The sequence below is a fragment of the Scyliorhinus torazame genome, chromosome 11 (assembly GCF_047496885.1).
Source record: "Scyliorhinus torazame isolate Kashiwa2021f chromosome 11, sScyTor2.1, whole genome shotgun sequence".
Classification (NCBI taxonomy): domain Eukaryota; kingdom Metazoa; phylum Chordata; class Chondrichthyes; order Carcharhiniformes; family Scyliorhinidae; genus Scyliorhinus; species Scyliorhinus torazame.
Window position 1 is genome coordinate 74,634,012 of NC_092717.1, and position 19,369 is coordinate 74,653,380.

General features: G+C 47.3%; 1 protein-coding gene across 1 annotated transcript in view; it reads right to left on the reverse strand.

Moving 5' to 3' along the window:
• Positions 1 to 5,926: 5,926 nt before the first annotated feature.
• The window catches only part of bend5 (BEN domain containing 5), a 94,887-nt gene continuing 81,444 nt past the window's right edge, over positions 5,927 to 19,369 (reverse strand). Inside the window, exons 4-6 of the mRNA XM_072467415.1 lie at positions 11,277 to 11,551; positions 10,974 to 11,184; positions 5,927 to 7,707 (exon numbers count right to left, since the gene is read on the reverse strand). Of these exons, the coding sequence (XP_072323516.1) occupies positions 7,457 to 7,707; positions 10,974 to 11,184; positions 11,277 to 11,551 (737 nt within the window). The 3' untranslated portion in view covers positions 5,927 to 7,456. The remainder of the gene's footprint in view (positions 7,708 to 10,973; positions 11,185 to 11,276; positions 11,552 to 19,369) is intronic.

Genomic DNA, 19,369 nt, shown 5'->3' on the forward strand with positions numbered 1-19,369 from the left:
TTTTATAGGAAATATGTGGACTTCCTTGCCCCGCTACTGATGAGAACCTTTAATGAGGCGAAGGAAAGGGGACAGCTGCCCCCGACTATGTCAGAGGCAACGATATCGCTTCTCCTAAAGAAGGAAAAAGACCCGCTGCAATGCGGGTCCTATAGACCTATTTCCCTCCTAAATGTAGACGCTAAGATCCTGGCCAAGGTAATGGCAATGAGGATAGAGGATTGTGTCCCGGGGGTAGTCCATGAGGACCAAACTGGGTTTGTGAAGGGGAGACAGCTGAATACGAATATACGGAGGCTGCTAGGGGTAATGATGATGCCCCCACCAGAGGGGGAAGCGGAGATAGTGGTGGCGATGGATGCCGAGAAAGCATTTGATAGAGTGGAGTGGGATTATTTGTGGGAGGTGTTGAGGAGATTTGGCTTTGGAGATGAGTATATTAGATGGGTACAGCTGCTGTATAGGGCCCCGATGGCGAGCGTGGTCACGAATGGACGGGGGTCTGCGTATTTTCGGCTCCATAGAGGGACGAGGCAGGGATGTCCTCTGTCCCCATTATTGTTTGCACTGGCGATTGAGCCCCTGGCAATAGCATTGAGGGGTTCCAGGAAGTGGAGGGGAGTACTCAGGGGAGGAGAGGAACACCGGGTATCTCTTTACGCGGATGATTTATTGGTGTATGTGGCGGACCCGGCGGAGGGGATGCCAGAGATAATGCGGATACTTGGGGAGTTTGGAGAATTTTCAGGATATAAGCTGAACATGGGGAAAAGTGAGCTGTTTGTGGTGCATCCAGGGGAGCAGAGCAGAGAAATAGAGGACTTACTGCTGAGGAAGGTAACAAGGGACTTTCGCTACTTGGGGATCCAGATAGCCAAGAATTGGGGTACATTGCATAGGTTAAACTTAACGCGGTTGGTGGAACAGATGGAGGAGGACTTCAAGAGATGGGACATGGTATCCCTGTCACTGGCAGGGAGGGTACAAGCGGTTAAAATGGTGGTCCTCCCGAGATTCCTCTTTGTGTTTCAGTGCCTCCCGGTGGTGATCACAAAGGCTTTTTTCAAAAGGATTGAGAAGAGTATCATGAGTTTTGTGTGGGCCGGGAAGACCCCGAGAGTGAGGAAGGGATTTTTGCAGCGTAGTAGGGATATGGGGGGGGGGGGCTGGCGCTACCGAGCCTGAGTGAGTACTACTGGGCCGCCAACATCTCAATGGTATGTAAGTGGATGGGAGAAGAGGAGGGAGCGGCGTGGAAGAGATTGAAGAAGGCGTCCTGTAGGGGGACTTGCCTACAAGCCATGGTGACGGCGCCATTGCCGTTCTCACCAAAGAAATACACCACAAGCCTGGTGGTGGTGGCTACTCTGAAAATTTGGGGGCAATGGAGACGCATAGGGGAAAGACAGGAGCCTCGGTGTGGTCCCCGATAAGAAATAACCATAGGTTTGCTCCGGGGAGAATGGATGGGGGATTTGGAACATGGCAAAGAGCAGGAGTAACACAATTGAGAGATCTGTTTGTAGATGGGACGTTTGCAAGTCTGGGAGCGCTGACCGAAAAATATGGGTTGCCTCAAGGGAATGCATTCCGGTATATGCAACTGAGGGCTTTTACGAGGCAACAGGTGAGGGAATTCCCGCAGCTCCCGACGCAGGAGGTGCAGGACAGAGTGATCTCAAAGACATGGATGGGGGACGGTAAGGAGTCAGACATATATAGGGAGATGAGAGACGAGGGGGAGATTATGGTAGATGAGCTGAAAGGGAAATGGGAAGAAGAGCTGGGGGAGGACATTGAGGAGGGGCTGTGGGCTGATGCCCTAAGTAGGGTAAACTCATCGTCCTCGTGTGCCAGGCTAAGCCTGATACAATTTAAGGTGTTACACAGGGCGCATATGACTGGAACACGGCTTAGCAAATTTTTTGGAGTAGAGGATAGGTGTGCGAGATGCTCGAAAAGCCCAGCGAATCACACCCACATGTTCTGGTCATGTCCGGCACTACAGGGGTTTTGGGCGGGGGTGACAAAGGTGCTTTCGAAGGTAGTGGGGGTCCAGGTCGAACCAAGCTGGGGGTTGGCTATATTTGGGGTTGCAGAAGAGCCAGGAGTGCAGGAGGCGAGAGAGGCTGATGTTTTGGCCTTTGCGTCCCGAGTAGCCCGGCGCAGGATACTGTTGCTGTGGAAGGAAGCCAAGCCCCCGGGTGTGGAGACCTGGATAAATGACATGGCAGGGTTTATAAAGCTGGAACGGATTAAGGTCGTCCTAAGGGGATCGGCTCAAGGGTTCACCAGGCGGTGGCAACCGTTCGTCGAACACATCACAGAAAGATAGAGGGAATGGAAAAGAAGAAGACAGCAGCAGCAGCCCGGGGGGGGGGGGGGGGGGGGGGGGGGTGGTGTAGGAACCAGAGGGATTCTCAGGGATGTTAATATATAAGTATAATATGTATAGGTTGTTGTTATAGATAATTGTATATTGGATTGTTAAAACATATTTTTGGAGAATATTTATCTGGGACAAGGCAGTTGCCATTTAGTTTTGTTTTTGTTTATATATTATTTATTTCTTGTTTATAAAACTGGCCATTGTTATTTATATTGTTATGTTACTGTGTAAAGGATACACAATGTACAATGGTAGGCCAAAAATTTTCAATAAAATATATTTTAAAAAATAAATAAATAATGTTCTTCTATGTTTTCTTACAGATTTGAGCATCGTCCGAACCTCAAGGACCGGACCCGATGACCTGACACGACTCCACCCGGCATCCCACACCCGCCACCGGACCTCCGCTAGACCCGCACATCCAGACATAGGAACAGCTTCTGCCCCACAGCTACAAGGCTCCTCAATAACTCCCCCTTGGACTGACCTGTTCCCTGTAATAACACTATTCACAACACCCTATGCTGCTCTTGCTCATGTATTTGCTTTGTTTGGCCCCTTGTTCCGCACTGTAACCAATCACTGTTTGGCGATGTACCATTTGTCAATGTACTCTGTTGATGTACGTACTGTGTACGTTCCCTTGGCCGCAGAAAAAAAACTTTTCACTGTATTTCGGTACATGTGATAATAAATCAAATCAATCAAACAATGCTTCCATTCCTCCTTCCAAAGTGCAAATCTGCCACTTCTTTGCCCACTCTCCTAGCCTAAATTCCTCCTTCCAAAGTGCATAACCTCACACTTTTCCACATTGTATTTCATTTGCCACTTCATTGCCCACTCTCCTAGCCTGTCCAAATGCTTCGGAAGCCCCCTTGCTTCCTCAATACTATCTGTCCCTCTACAGATCTTTGTATCATCTGCAAACTTAGCAACAGTGCCTTCAGTTCCTTCTTCCAGATCATTAATGTATATTGTGAAAAGTTGTGGTCCCAGCACAAATCCCTGAGGCACACCACTAGTCACCAGCTGCCATCCTGAAAAAGATCCCTTTATCCCCACTCTATGCCTTCCCACACTTTTTATTCCTCCCCTGAGCAGCAGAGCCAATCGTGATGCAACAACATTGGTTGTCGCTGATTTCCTCTGACAGCCCTTCTCCTCAACAGTGTCCAAAGCTATATATCTGATTTACAAGGGAATAGCCAAAAGATTCCTGCACTGCCTGCCTAATCCTCTTGCTCTGCTAGGTGGTCACCCATTCTCTTCCTGCCTGTGGTCTCTTAGTCTGCGGTGTGACCACCTCTCTATACGTGCTAGCCACAATACTCTCCAACTTGTGGACGCTCCAGTGTCCTCAGCCACCGCTCCAGCACCGAAACTTGGGCTTCCAGGAAATGTAGCTGGCAACATGTTTTGCACACATGCTGGCCCCAGGCACTGGAAACACCCCAGACGTCCCATATGGAGCAGGAGAAGCAAACCACAGCTTTCAGCTCTCCTGCCATGACTTGGATTAGACCTTCAAAGGAACCCTGAGATCAGATAATATCAAGTACTTTAGGGCCCTTCTTCCCTTGATCTCGTTAATGCAGAATATTGCCCGTACAAACTATAAACCACAAAATACTTTACAAACTATAAGCGATAATAGTGGTATAAATACTCACCGTCTGTCCTCACCCAATCAGCAGCCTCCACTTTCGAATCCTGGCGTCAATTCAAGAATGTCGCCTCTGGATGAGTGAAGGTATGCTGTGCTGTTTCCTTTAGTTTTCCCATTGCTCTGCTCAGTTGCTGCACACCAGATTTGCCCTCTCTCTGATCTGCGGTGATCTGTACTGGAAGAGTTAGTTAAAGCCCCTCTTTCCCCATATGCTACAAATTTCTGAAGACCTTTCTATTTTAAAGAGAAGTACTCAGCAGTTAGAGAAAAGAAGGGGCTGATCATCTCCTCACTCTTTCACCTAACTCCTTCTTTCATCAAACTTCAACTGCACTCTGATGTAGCAAGACAGCACTCCGTACAGACAAGCCCTTCATCCCCGGAATCAATCTAGTGAACCTTCTCTGAACCGCCTCTAATGCATTTCCGTCCTTTCTCAAGTGAAGAGTCCAAAACTGTGTGCAGTATTCCTGATGCGGTGTCACCAATACCCTATACAGTAGCACCAGGAAGTGTTCTCCTTTGGCCTGGGAAGCCAAGAAAATTTTAAAGGATCGTTAAAAGTGCCCAAGTTGCAGAAAAGCTGGCATTGGTGTAGGACATCATTAAATATTTTGAAGGAAATCCTATACAAGGGCATTCTGAAAAATGTCTGCCCTTTGAAAGCTTTGTAGACACCATTCGAGATGAGATAATGTACACTCAACTGAGAAAAGTCGAAGGATTGATACTGCGAATATAAAATAGACGCTAGAAGCAATGAAATCATCAAGTTAAAATGGGTCACGCAAATCACCAATTGTCAGATTGCTAGCTAAAAGGAGTGCTTTCACAGAAAGTCTATTGGAGGTCCTAGAAGAGGGAAGTCTTATCTGTTACACAGAACACAAAAATCATTTTTTTAAAATTTGTTTTGCGATATGGTGTATTAAGTTTTAATTTAAAGAAGAGGGGAATCTGTTAATTATATTACCAAGATTAGGATACACAGGTGAAGAGTATTGATTCAGTATCTTGAGCACATATAAAGAAAAACGTCCCTTTCGTGGGTTGGTTCATTAGATTAATTGCTTTTCGTTTGCTCAAAAACAACTAAAGAAAGACTTCTGAGATACTAGGTGTTAGTATGTAGGAAGCAGGCAGTAGTAATGCTCCATTCTACAGATAAGCCAACTATCACGCAACTGATTTGTGTCTCATTCCATATTTCACCATTTGGCTTAGAACCCATTTAACAGTTAAGAGGGTGTAACACACTGCCCAAGATGCTGACCTATCCAAGTGTTTAGTAAAGGCTAACAAATGGCTCTCAGCCCGAGGTAAATTAAGAAATAGGCAAGGGGAAATTATCCATGCCCTCCCTGACACCTTGGTTGTTCTGTGGTCATTGGCTAGAACTATTCAAACAAGTGATTGACGCAGGGTAGACAACCAGCCCCTAGAAACAAAGTATACTCATGGGTCCTCGAAGACTGGGGGAAGTCCTTGTTAAGCAGCTGCCTGATCTTCTGATGGAGGAAGACCAGGGTAAGATTTGGGGGGGGGGGGGGTTCCTAACACTTAAGCTAGAGAGCAGTAGGTTGCCGCCACAAGATAAGGGATCAAAATACTCTACGCCATCCGTCCATTTGTCTTCTGGGATCGGTACACTGCTCTTACCCATCATGGGTTGTATGCTTTTCCTCTATTTAGCTTATGCATCATATATAGACTGTCACATTCTTAATAAACTTTCACTTAAGGAGTTCTTGACTGTGTATTTTGGATAATCCATGACTTCCAAATGTAAAACTTATACAGTGACCCGTAGTAGAGTACCTGGTATTTTTTTTTGAAAGAGTGAACGACTCAGCTATTTCCGATGGTATGAAGCAAGCTAAAATTTATCAAGAGAGGAGGATAGGAAATATGCAATAGTAAAACTTTAAAAAGAGACAAGCAGACAACTTGGATTCCAATAACCATATCTGTAAAAGTGAGAGGACAAGCTCATTCCCAAGTGACTTCGACATCAAGACAGCATTTGATTGTGTGCATACCAAGAAGCCAGAGTAAAACAAGTCAGGATCATACTCGTACATTTCCTGGTCACCAACCTGCCTTGAACTGATGTGTGTTGCTAATGTTATTTGCCACTTGAGCAAGTAGCTTACTTATCAATTCTCCAAAGCCTCCACAAAGTAATAGTCAGGAAATAGTCTCCACATGCCTGAATAGGTTCAGGTCGAAAAACACTGAAGATGCTTAACATAATCTAGGATAAAGCAGCAATTTGATCAGCATGCCAGGTATCAACTTATCTTTTCAGTGGCTGCAGTGTTTACTATCTACAGATTCACAGCAGCACCTTCCCAAGGCACCCCCACCAATTCCACAATTTCTCCCACCCAGATGGACAAGGGAAGAAAGTGCATGGGAAACAATCACCACAAAGTTTCCTTCCAAGTCACACATACCCCTGACTTGGAAATATATCGCCATTCCTATATTCTGGGTCAAAATCCTGGAACTCCCTACCTAACAGCATTGTGGCAGTACCTTCACCGGACGAGCTGCTGCAGTACAAAAATGCTCACCACCATCTTCTTCAAGGGCAACTAGGGATTGGCGATAAATGCTGGCTCTGACAGTGATGGCCACATCCAAAGAATGAATAGTTGATAAAGCTGTATAAAAGAAAGTGTACAGAAGATTCTATGTTTTATAAATCGGGACATATATACAAAAGCAAAGGGGTAATGCTAAAGCTAAACATAGCACCAGTCAAAGCCAGAGCACAGAACAGATTCACTAAGATCATACCAGAGATGAGATCATTTAGTTATGAGAACAGATCACAGATACCAACAGTACAATATATGAGGAAATCTTACGCAGTATTCAAAAGAGGTTCAATAAGGTAAATTAGCTGCTGACTCAGTAAATAAAGAGCTTAAAGTGTTTGTTACCAAAACAACAAAAGGGCATTATTTATTTTTTAAATCAGCATTGTTAGGACCTGGAAACAGAATCTATAATAGGCTTTAACAGGGAAGTGGATAAATGTTTGAATTAAAAAGAAAGAATAAGGGAAAAGGGCATGAAATGGGAAATAAGCCGACAGCTCTGAGAGGCGGCATTGTTGCAATGGGCTCAATGACTTCCTTCTGTAAAATTCCACAGAAATTGCAGAATTATCTGTACATTCCACTGATTTAACATTGAGATATAAAACTTGACAGCAATAGAGAAATTAATAGAAAAGGCTTTCTGTGGTACCACTATGTAAACAAATGATATGAAGAGAACAAGTAGATTTCACTGTAATCAAATCAAATGACGGTTACATACTATTAATAACCAGAATATCCATGAACAGAGTTTTCTGATCATGCAAGACATGAGTTCCTACTAGATTATTCATAGATAAAGGTTTCAATCTCTTCCTTGATAGGTATTTCAGATCTCTCACAATGTGCATGAGTTTCACATTTTAATCCTATCTCACACTCACAGTTCCTAAATTTTGATATTTCTGCTTTGGCCTTTCGCCACTGCTTATTAATGTCCATTATTTTTTCCCCAATGTATCGATTGACTTTATTTAGTCGCTTGTGGATCTCATTGTCATCTTTGGCATCTTGTCGTATTCTGTTCAGTAATTGTTCTGTAGGGGAAACAGAACTTTATTTAGTTTCACCAAAATATTAATCTAGAGCTGTAAATTTTAAGAACTAATTTGTTTTTGAAAACTGACATATACATCAGATGCCTCATTGAGAGCCTTCATAGTCAGTGACAAACATGCTAAGAGTTCAAGGCCTGCTCCAGGACTTAAGCACATATCTATCTAGGTCGATGGTTCAATGCAATTGTGAAAGAATCCTGCATTGTTGAAGGTGCTACTTTTCAGATCAGATGTCAAATATAGGTCCCATCTGGCTGTAAAGATAGCATGTTTCAGTTTGGGAAGCAGGAAAATGCTCTTAATATGTTGCCCAACATTTATCCGTCAATGTTTTAAACAAATTCACTGGTTTGTGGGAAACTAAATGCAATCTGGTTGCTTTGTTGACATAATAGGGACTTTGCTTCCAAAGCCGAAGCGCTTCGGACATGCTGAGATCATGAAAGGTGTGTATAAATATTATCAACACGATGCCACTGTCCCAATGTTGATGAGCACTGGAATCAAAAAGGATTTGTGCTTGTAACCAGCTTCTTATCCACTGCTGCACTAGACTCTCTCCCCGTGTCTGCGTGGGTTTCCTCCAGGTGCTCCAGTATCCTCGCAGTCCAACGATGTGCAGGTTAGATGATTTGGCCAAGTGTCCAAAAGGTTAGGTGGGGTTACTGAGTTGTGGATATAGGGCAGGGCTTGGGCCTAGGTCAGGCGCTCTTTCCAAGGGTCGGTGTAGACTCGATGTGCCAAATGGCCTCCTTCTGCAGTGTAGAGATTCTAGATGACATGACCAAGGTTTAGACCTCCCCACCCATTGCAACTGGAAGCTCATCAAGCTGAGCAAACCCGTAAAAAGGTCACACTGAGGTCCTAGTAGTCTGTGTTTGCTCACGGCTGTGTTCGAGATAAAATACTGATTGGGTGGCTGAAGAAGCAAACAAATAACATCTTATCAAAAACCTGAAAAAAGCAAAGATGCCTTGCTTTATTCTGGCTGGTTGATTGTGCAGAAAACTACCAACATTAAATGTTGAACCACATGTTGCCAACAATTACATTGACATTGAGCTGTTAAATGATGCATGGACCAGGTGACAAACCTCTATCACAAAATCCACAGTCAGCATGACGTCAAATTGTTATCATAGAAAAAGGTATATTCTGTATGATATACTCTATGGTGAGAGCCCTGGACATGTGAACAGCGTAATATTCAACAGTTTTAACTTGTTCCATCTGTAACATTGGAGGTCTATCATGCAAATCGAGAGGTACGAAAAAGTAACAAACTACAAGATTAAAGAGCATATCAATGCCATTGAAATCGAGGTTACGCTTACACAACTAAACTAGCCTGTATGGAAGACTCCACAATGCCAAAATGATGATACACTGCCAACTGGGATGGGCCAAGTAAAAGAAGGGTTGAGAGCAAGATTGACAAGGACATGTCTTCTTTTCTTAATCTTTTTATAATCTTTATTATTAATGTCACAAGTAGGCTTACATTAACACTGCAATGAAGTTACTGTGAAAATGTTCAAGCACAATAAAACTATATCAACATTGACAACTGAGCAGCTAGTCAAATGAGCTGGCGAGCAGCAATATCTGATAGTATCAGCCTTTGTGAACGCCAGCATTCTGAGCTGCTGAAAGAAATAGAAACAGAAGAAACAACAGCAGTGGTTGGCACCAAATGAGTTTCATGGGACTGTGAAATATACAACGCAGCACGACAGTCGCACTGGTTTTAACCATCACCAAGGCTGATTTTCCTTCCAACAAGGGTTGTCATCTTTGAGTATTAGGGATTACCATCAAAAGGAGTTTGTCATTCCAGGAGATGAAAGAGGAGGAACAGTAGATTTGTATGTAAAGTTGAAGGATATATTTAAGTTGTAAAAGCCCCCCCCCCCCCCAAGCATCTTGCCCAACTAGTTAATCTTCCTCTTGTGAGCCTAATGAGAGCAGGCAGGCTGTTCAAATCCAGTTGCATCATTGATAACATAACCATGATCCTGTCTTCATCTGATGTCTACAAAAACAACTTCCAGCACGAATTAGTGGACACCAATAAAGATCCGAAAATCTGATTGATTTCCCACTTTCTCGCAGAGGTGAATTCTAACACTCTTGACATTGCTCTGCTTGGGATCAGTGAACTCAATGCTTTAAAGCAATCAAACCTAACACCAGTTATTACACTGGTCCACCAACTAAGTCATCGAACATGCAGAAATAAATCATTTTTTCTCACCAGTTTTCTCTTCTTCAATGTGTAAGTTTTGTGGGCACCAGTCACTCACTCTCTAATCTCTCAACCTTCTTCCTACGTTAACCTAGATAGCAAGAGTCAGCAGGATATTCTACTATTGGTATTTCACATCCAAGCCAAATCCTATCCTTTACCACTATCTCAGCTGAGGATAGGCAGGCACAGAGAGGATCAAACCTAGGAAGTTATTGGCCTTTGTACCTTAGCCGTTTGCTTCCTTAACCATTAGGAAACTGCAGGAATGTATTTTCTCATTACATGACAGATGAAAATACAAACATGGATTTATTGGACACTGGAGAAAAGATATACCTAAGCTCTGTTTTCCACAACATGAATATATTGAGGGAAAACACAATATATGGAATCCACTGGCGATATGAAATTTATCCTCCCATCAAAAATATATTGGACATACATAACTTTATCTCCACCAACTAATTCATCAACAAGCCATTTGTAAAATGCAAGTGTTTTTTTAAAAACTGCCTTGCTTTTGTTCAAAACTGTTTGATAAGTAAAATAGGGGCAGCGGGGAGGTACAGATACAATTTCTAATTGGTCTTATGTGGAACTAAACTGACCAAAGTGAAAAATTATTTTCAATTAAGTACTCCATTAGATGATTACTAGTTGGTGACATTACTGAACTCATATTTCTAACGGAGATTATTCGGCAAGTGACATTTGTCACCAGTTGTTGGGCACTGTCTATGATGCCGTTTTGCGTTATTAAAGTAGTGGATTTGTTTTTAAAATAGGTTTTAAATTTGTAAAGAAAGAAAAATACCTTTAAAATGAGTACAAAATGTTGATGATTGGCTTTTTTCAGACACTTGTTTATAAATAAAATTACAACCTTTAAGGAGGGAGGGAAGGCAAGGCGGGAGAGGATGAGGAAAAAAAACAAGAAACTGAAGGAAAAAACATAAAAATCAAATATTTCTGCTGTGGAAACTGTTCTTCAACTCACCTTTAATAATCTGTACTTTATAAGGGGAAAGAGGTGGTTTCGGCGATGACTTTGTGGAGTTGCATGCAATTCCAGTGACACTTCTGTCCTTCAGGGTATCCACTCCCCAGACAGCCACAGCCAAGCACTTTGTAAATCTTGAATCACTCGGTTGACGTTTCACAGTTTCCCACTTGTCCTCATCAATCCATATATTAGCACCAATGTGAACCTATGAACAAATTGTTGGAATCTGTAGCTTGTAAATTCAACTCACATATGCAAAATATGGAAAGTATCTCTCATACTTATAGCTAACCTTACCTTTCCATCCTGAACAGAGTAAACATTAGGCTGAGCCATAGCCCATGGACATGGCATCATGTTGTTCCCATTTTCAATCTGACTCTCAAGATGATCAGAGGTACCTGGAGTTGGAAGAAGAGCAAGTGGGCTTTTTTTGCCAGGATAAACTCTTTGTTGCATGTTCAGATGGTCTTGCAGAATAGAAGTTACTGGCGTACTTGAAATTAGTTGATGTGTTGATGTGTTGTCTATTAGCTCTTCCTCAGGATTCGAGCCATGGTACTGTTCTGGTACTGAAAATGTGAAAATATTGATTTACCACTCAAATTGCTTTCAAAACACAAATTCAAAAACTACTGTTCTTAAAGATTACAAAATGATTTTTAAAATGTGAATTATCCATTCTATACAATCTATTAAGGTTAATTTATACTACTGGTACCATCGGCAATAAACATATATAAAACTAACAGCCAGTTTCCTAATAGTAGTTGAGCAGAAGACAATGAAACAGAGCAAAAAAGGAAAACCTGGAAAATAATAAGTAACAAGTCCTTGCCAGAAAGTCAGATATCCTCAGCTAAATATACAGTCATTAGCTAATTCTGTATGCTATCAATTGACAAAAAGTGACTCAAATTATGGTAGCATTTGAGATGGAGAAATCACTCTGGCTAGTTTAAGTATTCTTGCTCAGTAACATGCTGTAAAGTCTCTTCCGCCTTGCGTTCAACTGCTTGGATTCCTCTCAATGTAACAAGGCCTCCATAAGACCATAAAAGCAGAGGAGCAGAATTAGGTCACTCGGCCCATCAAGTCTCTCCGCCATTCAAACATGGCTGATATTTTCTCATCCCCATTTTCCTGCCTTCTCCCCATAACCCCTGATCCCCTTATTAATCAAGAACCTATCTATTCTGTCTTTTTTTAAAAAAAACAATTGTTATTAAACGTTTTCATAAAACATCAATGACAAAATGAGAAAGAAAAAAGAACCCAACAGGGTTAAGTACAAAACACAATCTAAATAAAAGCAACCCCCCAAACCCCTCCCCCCCGTACATTAATAATAAATTAACATTAACACGCCGACTTAACACAACAGGTGTATACACCCCCTCAGACCCTCCAGTGTAAATAACATAAACAAAAATAAAGTAACCCCCCCCCCGAGCTGCTGCCATTGACCAATGTCTATCGTTCTGCCAGAAAGTCTAAGAACGGTTGTCACCGCCTAAAGAGCCCTTGTACCGACCCTCTCAAGGCGAACTTCACCCTCTCCAATTTAATGAACCCTGCCATATCGCTGATCCAGGATTCCATGCTTGGGGGCCTCGCATCTTTCCATTGAAGAAGAATCCTTTGCCGGGCTACCAGGGACGCAAAGGCCAGAATTCCGGCCTCTTTCGCCTCCTGCACTCCCGGCTCCTCTGCCACCCCAAATATTGCGAGCACCCAGCCCGGTTTGACCCTGGATCCTACCACCCACGACACCGTCCTCGCTACGCCCTTCCAAAATTCCTCCAGCGCTGGGCATGCCCAGAACATATAGGTGTGATTTGCTGGGCTCCCGGAGCACCTAACACACCTGTCCTCACCCCCAAAGAACCAGCTCATCCTTCTCCTGGTCATGTGTGCCCTATGCAGCACCTTAAACTGTATGAGGCTGAGCCTCGTGCATGAAGAGGAAGAGTTCACCCTCCCTAGGGCATCTGCCCACGTCCCCTCCTCGATCTCCTCTCCCAACTCCTCCTCCCACTTACCTTTCAACTCCACCACCGAGGCCTCCTCCTCTTCCTGCATTTCCGAGATCTTCCCCACTCCCCCCCCCCCCCACCCCCGAGAGCACCCTGTCCTGTACTGTGTGTGGCAGTAGCCGTGGGAATTCCACCACCTGCCGTCTGGCAAACGCCCTTACCTGTAAGTACCTGAAGGTGTTCCCCGGGGGGAGCCCGTACGTCTCCTCCAGCTCACCCAAGCTCGCGAACTTCCCGTCCACAAACAGGTCCCCCAACTTTCGCATCCCTGTCCTGTTCCATGCCGAAAACCCTCCACCTGTTCTTCCTGGGGCGAACCGGTGGTTCCCCCGTAATGGGGTCCACGCCAAGGCCCCAACTTCTCCCCTATGCCGCCTCCACTGCCCCCAAATTTTGAGGGGCGCCACCACCACCGGGCTCGTGGTATACCTCCTTGGCAGTGCCGTTGCCAGCGCCCCCAGACTCGTACCCACACAGGACGCTGTCTCCAGCCTCTTCCATGCAGCTCCCTCCCCCTCCATCACCCGCTTGCGCACCATCGTCGCATTGGCGGCCCAGTAGTACCCACAGAGGTTGGGCAGCGCCAGCCCCCCCCTCTATCTCTACTCCGCTCCAGGAACACCCTCCTCACCCTCGGAGTCCCTCGCGCCCACACAAACCCCATTATACTCCTGTTAACCCACCTGAAAAAAGCCTTCGGGATAAACACGGGGAGGCACTGGAACAGGAACAAAAACGTTGGGAGCACCGTCATTTTGATTGACTGCACCCTACCCGCCAAGGACAGCGGCAACGCGTCCCAACTCTTAAACTCCTCCTCCATTTGCTCCACCAGCCTTGTAAAGTTAAGGCTATGCAGGGCCCCCCAGCTCCTGGCCACCTGGACCCCCAAATATCTGAAGCTCCTCTCCGCCCTTTTTAGTGGGAGCTCGACAATCCCCCTCTCCTGGTCCCCTAGCTGAACTATGAACAGCTCGCTCTTCCCCATATTGAGCTTGTAACCCGAAAAGTCCCGAATTCCCTAAGGATCCTCATTACCTCTGGCATTCCTTCCACCGGGTCCACCACATACAGCAGCAGGTCGTCCGCATAAAGCGACACCCTATGCTCCTCCCCACCCTGCACCAACCCCCTCCAGTTCCTCGATTCTCTCAGTGCCATAGCCAGGGGTTCAATCGCTAGTACGAAGAGCAGGGGGGACGGGGACACCCCTGTCTCGTCCCTCGGTGCAACCGAAAGTACTTGGACCTCCTCCTATTTGTGGCCACACTCGCCATCGGGACCTCATACAACAGCCGAACCCACCTGACAAACCCCTCCCCAAACTCTAACCTCTTCACCACCTTCCACAGATACCCCCACTCTACCCTATCGAAGGCTTTCTCAGCGTCCATCGCCACCACTATCTCCGCCTCCCCCTCCCTCACCGGCATCACGATGACGTTCAAAAGCCTCCGCACATTCGCGTTCAACTGCCTCCCCTTCACAAACTCCGTCTGGTCTTCATGGATGATCTGCGTCACACAATCCTCAAGGCGAAGACCTTCGCCAGCACCTTGGCATCTACATTTAGCAAGGAAATCCGTCTGTAAGACCCACATTGCAGGGGATCCTTGTCCCGCGTCAGGATCAAGGAGATCAGTGCCAGGGACATTGTCGGGGGTAAAGCCCCCCCCCCATCTCCCTTGCCTCTTTAAAGGTCCGAACTAACAGCGGGCCCAACAGGTCCATATATTTTTTATAGAACTCGACCGGGCAACCATCCGGCACCTGTGCCTTCCCTTCCTATCCCTTTGATCAGCTCCTCCAGCCCAATCGGGGACCACAGTCCCACCACCAGTCCCTCTTCCACCTTTGGAAACCTCAATTGGTCCAGGAAACGGCCCATCCCTCCCTCCTCCCATGGGGGCTCGGATCGGTACAATTCCTCGTAGAAGTCCCTGAAGACCCCATTGATGGCAACCGCACTCCGCACCACGCTCCCTCCCCTGTCCTTAACTCGCCCGATCTCCCTAGCTGCGTTCCGCGTCCGAAGCTGATGCGCCAGCATCCGGCTTGCCTTTTCCCCATACCCGTAGACCGCCCCCTGGGCCTTCCTCCACTGCACCACCGTCTTCCTGGTGGTCACCAGGTCGAATTCGGCCTGGAGGCTGTGCCTCTTCCTCAACAATCCTTCCTCAGGCTCTTCCGCGAACCTCCTGTCTACCCTCACCATCTCCCCCACCAACCTCTCCCTCTCCCCCCGCTCCCTGTGGGCCCTAATGGAGATCAGCTCTCCCCTCACCATCGCCTTCAGTGCCTCCCATGCCATCCCCACTCGGACCTCCCTGTTGTCGTTGGTCGCCAAGTACCTCTCTATACTTCCTCGGACCCGCTCACTCACCTCCTCGTCCGCCAACAGCCCCACCTCCAAGCGCCACAGCGGGCGCTGGTCCCTCTCCTCCGCCATCTCCCAGTCCAACCAATGCCGGGTGTGGTCCGAAATGGCTATTGCCGAATACTCGGTATCCTCTACTCTCGCTATCAGCGCCCTACTCAAAATGAAAAAGTAGATTTGAGAATAAGCCTTATGGACATGTGAGAAGAATGAAAATTCCCTGGCCCCCGGCCTTGCAAATCTCCAAGGAGCCACCCCTCCCATTTAGTCCATAAATCCCCTCAACACTCTAGCCGCCGCCGGCTTCCGACCCATCCTAGACCTGTAGCGATCCAGTGCCGGATCCAACACCGTGTTCAACTCTCCCCCCATTATCAGGCCCCCCACTTCCAAGTCTGGGATCCGACCCAACATACGCCGCATAAAATCCGCATTATCCCAGTTCTGAGCATACACATTGACCAGTACCACCCTCTCTCCCTGCAACTTACCACTTACCATTATGTGCCTACCGCCATTATCTGCCACAATGCTCGACGCCTCGAATGACACCTTCTTTCCCACCAAGATCGCCACTCCTCGATTTTTGGCATCCAGCCCCGAGTGAAACACCTGACCTACCCACCCTTTCCTCAGTCTTACCTCGTCTGCCACCTTCAGGTGCGTCTCCTGTAGCACAACCACATCCGCCTTGAGCCCCTTCAGGTGCGCGAACACGCGGGCCCACTTAACCGGCCCATTCAGTCCTCTTACATTCCAGGTTATCAGCCGGATCAGGGGGCTACCCGCTCCCCTCCCCCGCCGACTAGCCATGACCCCCTCCTCGGCCAGCCATGCGCCCGCACCCGGCCCGTTCCCCACAGCGGCATACACCCATCTTGAGTTCCCCCCACTCGCCCAGGTTCCTCCTAGACCTTAGCAGCAGCAACTCGATCCCCCCCCCCCCCCCCGCCCTCCCAGGGCCCATCCTAGCTGGTTTACTCCCCCCATTGCACTTCCGCAAGTCAGCTGACTCCTGCTGACCCCGGCCACTCCCGCCTCCCCTTCGACTCCTCCCAATGTGTGGCACACCCTCCTCTCCCGCTCCCCATCCACAGGCTCTCCCCCTTGCCCCTCCGTTCTAAGCGCGGGAAACAATCCTCGCTCCCCCACCCCCAAAGTCTTCGGCGCGGGAAAAAAGCCCGCGCTCTCCACCTACCAGGCCCCGCCAACAACCAAGACAGTGCCCAACCCGCCCCATCCACCCTCCCCAACCCGAAAGAGAAAAACACAGAGAAAAAGAAACCCAAAACAATGCAAAGGCCCCCCCCCCCCCGAACCAAAAATAGGCATAACATATCCACCGCAGTCCCCAATCGCCCATCCCGACCCTCAGTCTGTGTCCAGCTTCTCGGCCTGAACAAAGGCCTACACCTCCTCCGGAGACTCAAAATAATGGTGCCGGTCCTTGTAGGTAACCCACAGTCGCGCCGGCTGCAACATGCCAAACTTCACCCCCTTCTTGTGCAGCACCGCCTTCACTCGATTGTACCCGGCCCTCCTCTTCGCCACCTCCGCACTCCAGTCCTGGTATATTGGAACCTCTGCGTTCTCCCACCTGCTGCTCCTCTCCTTCTTGGCCCACTTGAGCACACTCCCTATTGACGAACCGATGGAACCGCACCAGCACCGCCCGCGGAGGCTCGTTAGCCTTGGGCCTCCGCGCCAACACTCTATGGGCCCCTTCCAGCTCCAGGGGCCCCTGGAAGGACCCCGCTCCCATCAGCGAGTTCAACGTGGTGACCACATAGGCCCCAATGTCCGGCCCCACCAGCCCCTCCGGGAAGCCCAGAATCCGCAGATTCTTCCGCCTCGACCGATTCTCCATCTCCTCGAACCGCTCCTGCCATTTCTTGTGGAATGCCTCGTGCGCCTCCACCTTTACCGCCAGACCTAAGATCTCGTCCTCATTGTCAGAGATCTTTTGTCGAGACGCTCGGATCGCCACCCCCTGGGCCGTCAGTGTCTCCAGCAGCTTAGCAATAGAAGCCTTCATCGGCTCTAGCAGGTCCGTTTTAATCTCTCTGAGGCAGCGCTGGATACCCTCCTGTTGCTCCTCCGCCAACTGCCTCCACCCTGCCTGCCGCCATTTTGTCCTTCTTCCCTCCCTTCTTCGGGTCCACCAGCACCTTTTTTGTCGCCCCGCTCCTTGTTAAAGTCATATACTGTCGGGGAGCTGTTATTAACTCCTTCCCACACCGGGAAAGTTCGAAAATGCCGTTGGGGGCCCTGAAAAGAGCCCATTTTTGCGGGATCCGCCGAATGTGTGACTTAGCTCCGCATACCCGCAACCGGAGGTCTCGAGGGGGAATCCTTTTGGCAATGTCCACTTCACCAATCTGCCCCAAAAAGTCTGCGGAAACTCCAGAAAAAGGTCTGAGAGTCCGTTCCAGACGGAAGCTGCCGAATGCGCGAATGGCCGCCACCCGAAGCCTCGTCCCTGCTTCTTCAATGGCCTTGGTGAGATCTTTTCACAGTTGTTCCCTCTGCTGCTAGAATTCACCTTTAATAAAGGCGCTCAAGTCAGCTTGAAGCCTTTAAGCTTGCCCTTCCACCGCCTGCATGCTGGAAGAGGCTTTTGTCTATTCCTGCAGCTCCAGCCAAATCTTTTACTGTGTCTGCCGGATCTGGTAACCAAGAGACATACCTTTCCTGGGGACACTGTTGGGGGAATGTTGCAGCCTTCTTCCCACACTGGGAAATGTCGAAAAAATTCCGTTGAGGGCCCTGTAAAGAGCCCAAAAGTCCATTCCAAGCGGGAGCTGCCGAACATGAGACTTAGCTCTGCATAGCCGCACCCGGAAGTCATCTATCTCTGTCTTAAAGATACTCAGTGATTTTGCCTCCACAGCCTTCTGCGGCAAGGAGTTCCACAGATTCACCACCCTCTGGTTGAAAAAAATTCCTCTTCATCTTGGTTTTAAAGGATCATCCTTTTAGTCTGAGATGGTGTCCTCTGGTTCAAGTTTCTCCTACAAGTGGAAACATCCTCTCCACGTCCACTCTATCCAGGCCTCGCAATATCTTGCACGTTTCAATAAGATCCCCCCTCATCCTTCTAAACTCCAACGTGTACAGACCCAGAGTCCTCAATCATTCCTCTTATGACAAGTTCTTGATTCCAGGGATCATCCTTGTGAACCTCCTTTGCACCCTTTCCAAGGCCAGCACACCCAAAACTGCTCACAATATTCAAAATGGGGTCAGACCAGAGCCCTTTACAGCCTCAGAAGTACCTCTCCGGTCTTGTATTCTAGCCCTCTTGACATGAATGCTAACATTGCATTTGCCTTCTTCACTGCTGACTGAACCTGCACGTTAACCTTAAGAGAATTGTGAACAAGGACTCCCAAGTCCCTTTGTGCTTCTGATTTCCTAAGCATTTCCCCATTTAGAAAATAGTCTATGCCTAAATTCCTCCTTCCAAAGTGCATAACCTCACACTTTTCCACATTGTATTTCATTTGCCACTTCATTGTCCACTCTCCTAGCTTGTCCAAATCCTTCTGCAGCCCCCTTCCTTCCTCAATACAACCTGTCCCTCTACAGATCTTTGTATCATCTGCAAACTTAGCAACAGTGTCTTCAGTTCCTTCTTCCAGATCATTAATGTATATTGTGAAAAGTTGTGGTCCCAGCACAGACCACTGAGGCACACCACTAGTCACCGGCTGCCATCCTAAAAAAGACCCCTTTATCCCCACTCTCTGCCTGCTGCCAGTCAGCCAATCCTCTATCCATGCCAGGATCTTACCCTTAACACCATTGGCTTTTAACTTATTTAACAGTCTCCCATGCAGCACCTTGTCAAAGTCCTCAAAATGTATGGGACATTTCCCATATTTTATCTTGCAACTGGACATCAATTAATGACTGGTTAAACAAGGTCCCCTTTTCTTTTTTGCTGAGGAAGCTCCATCATAACTGTTTGATCTTGA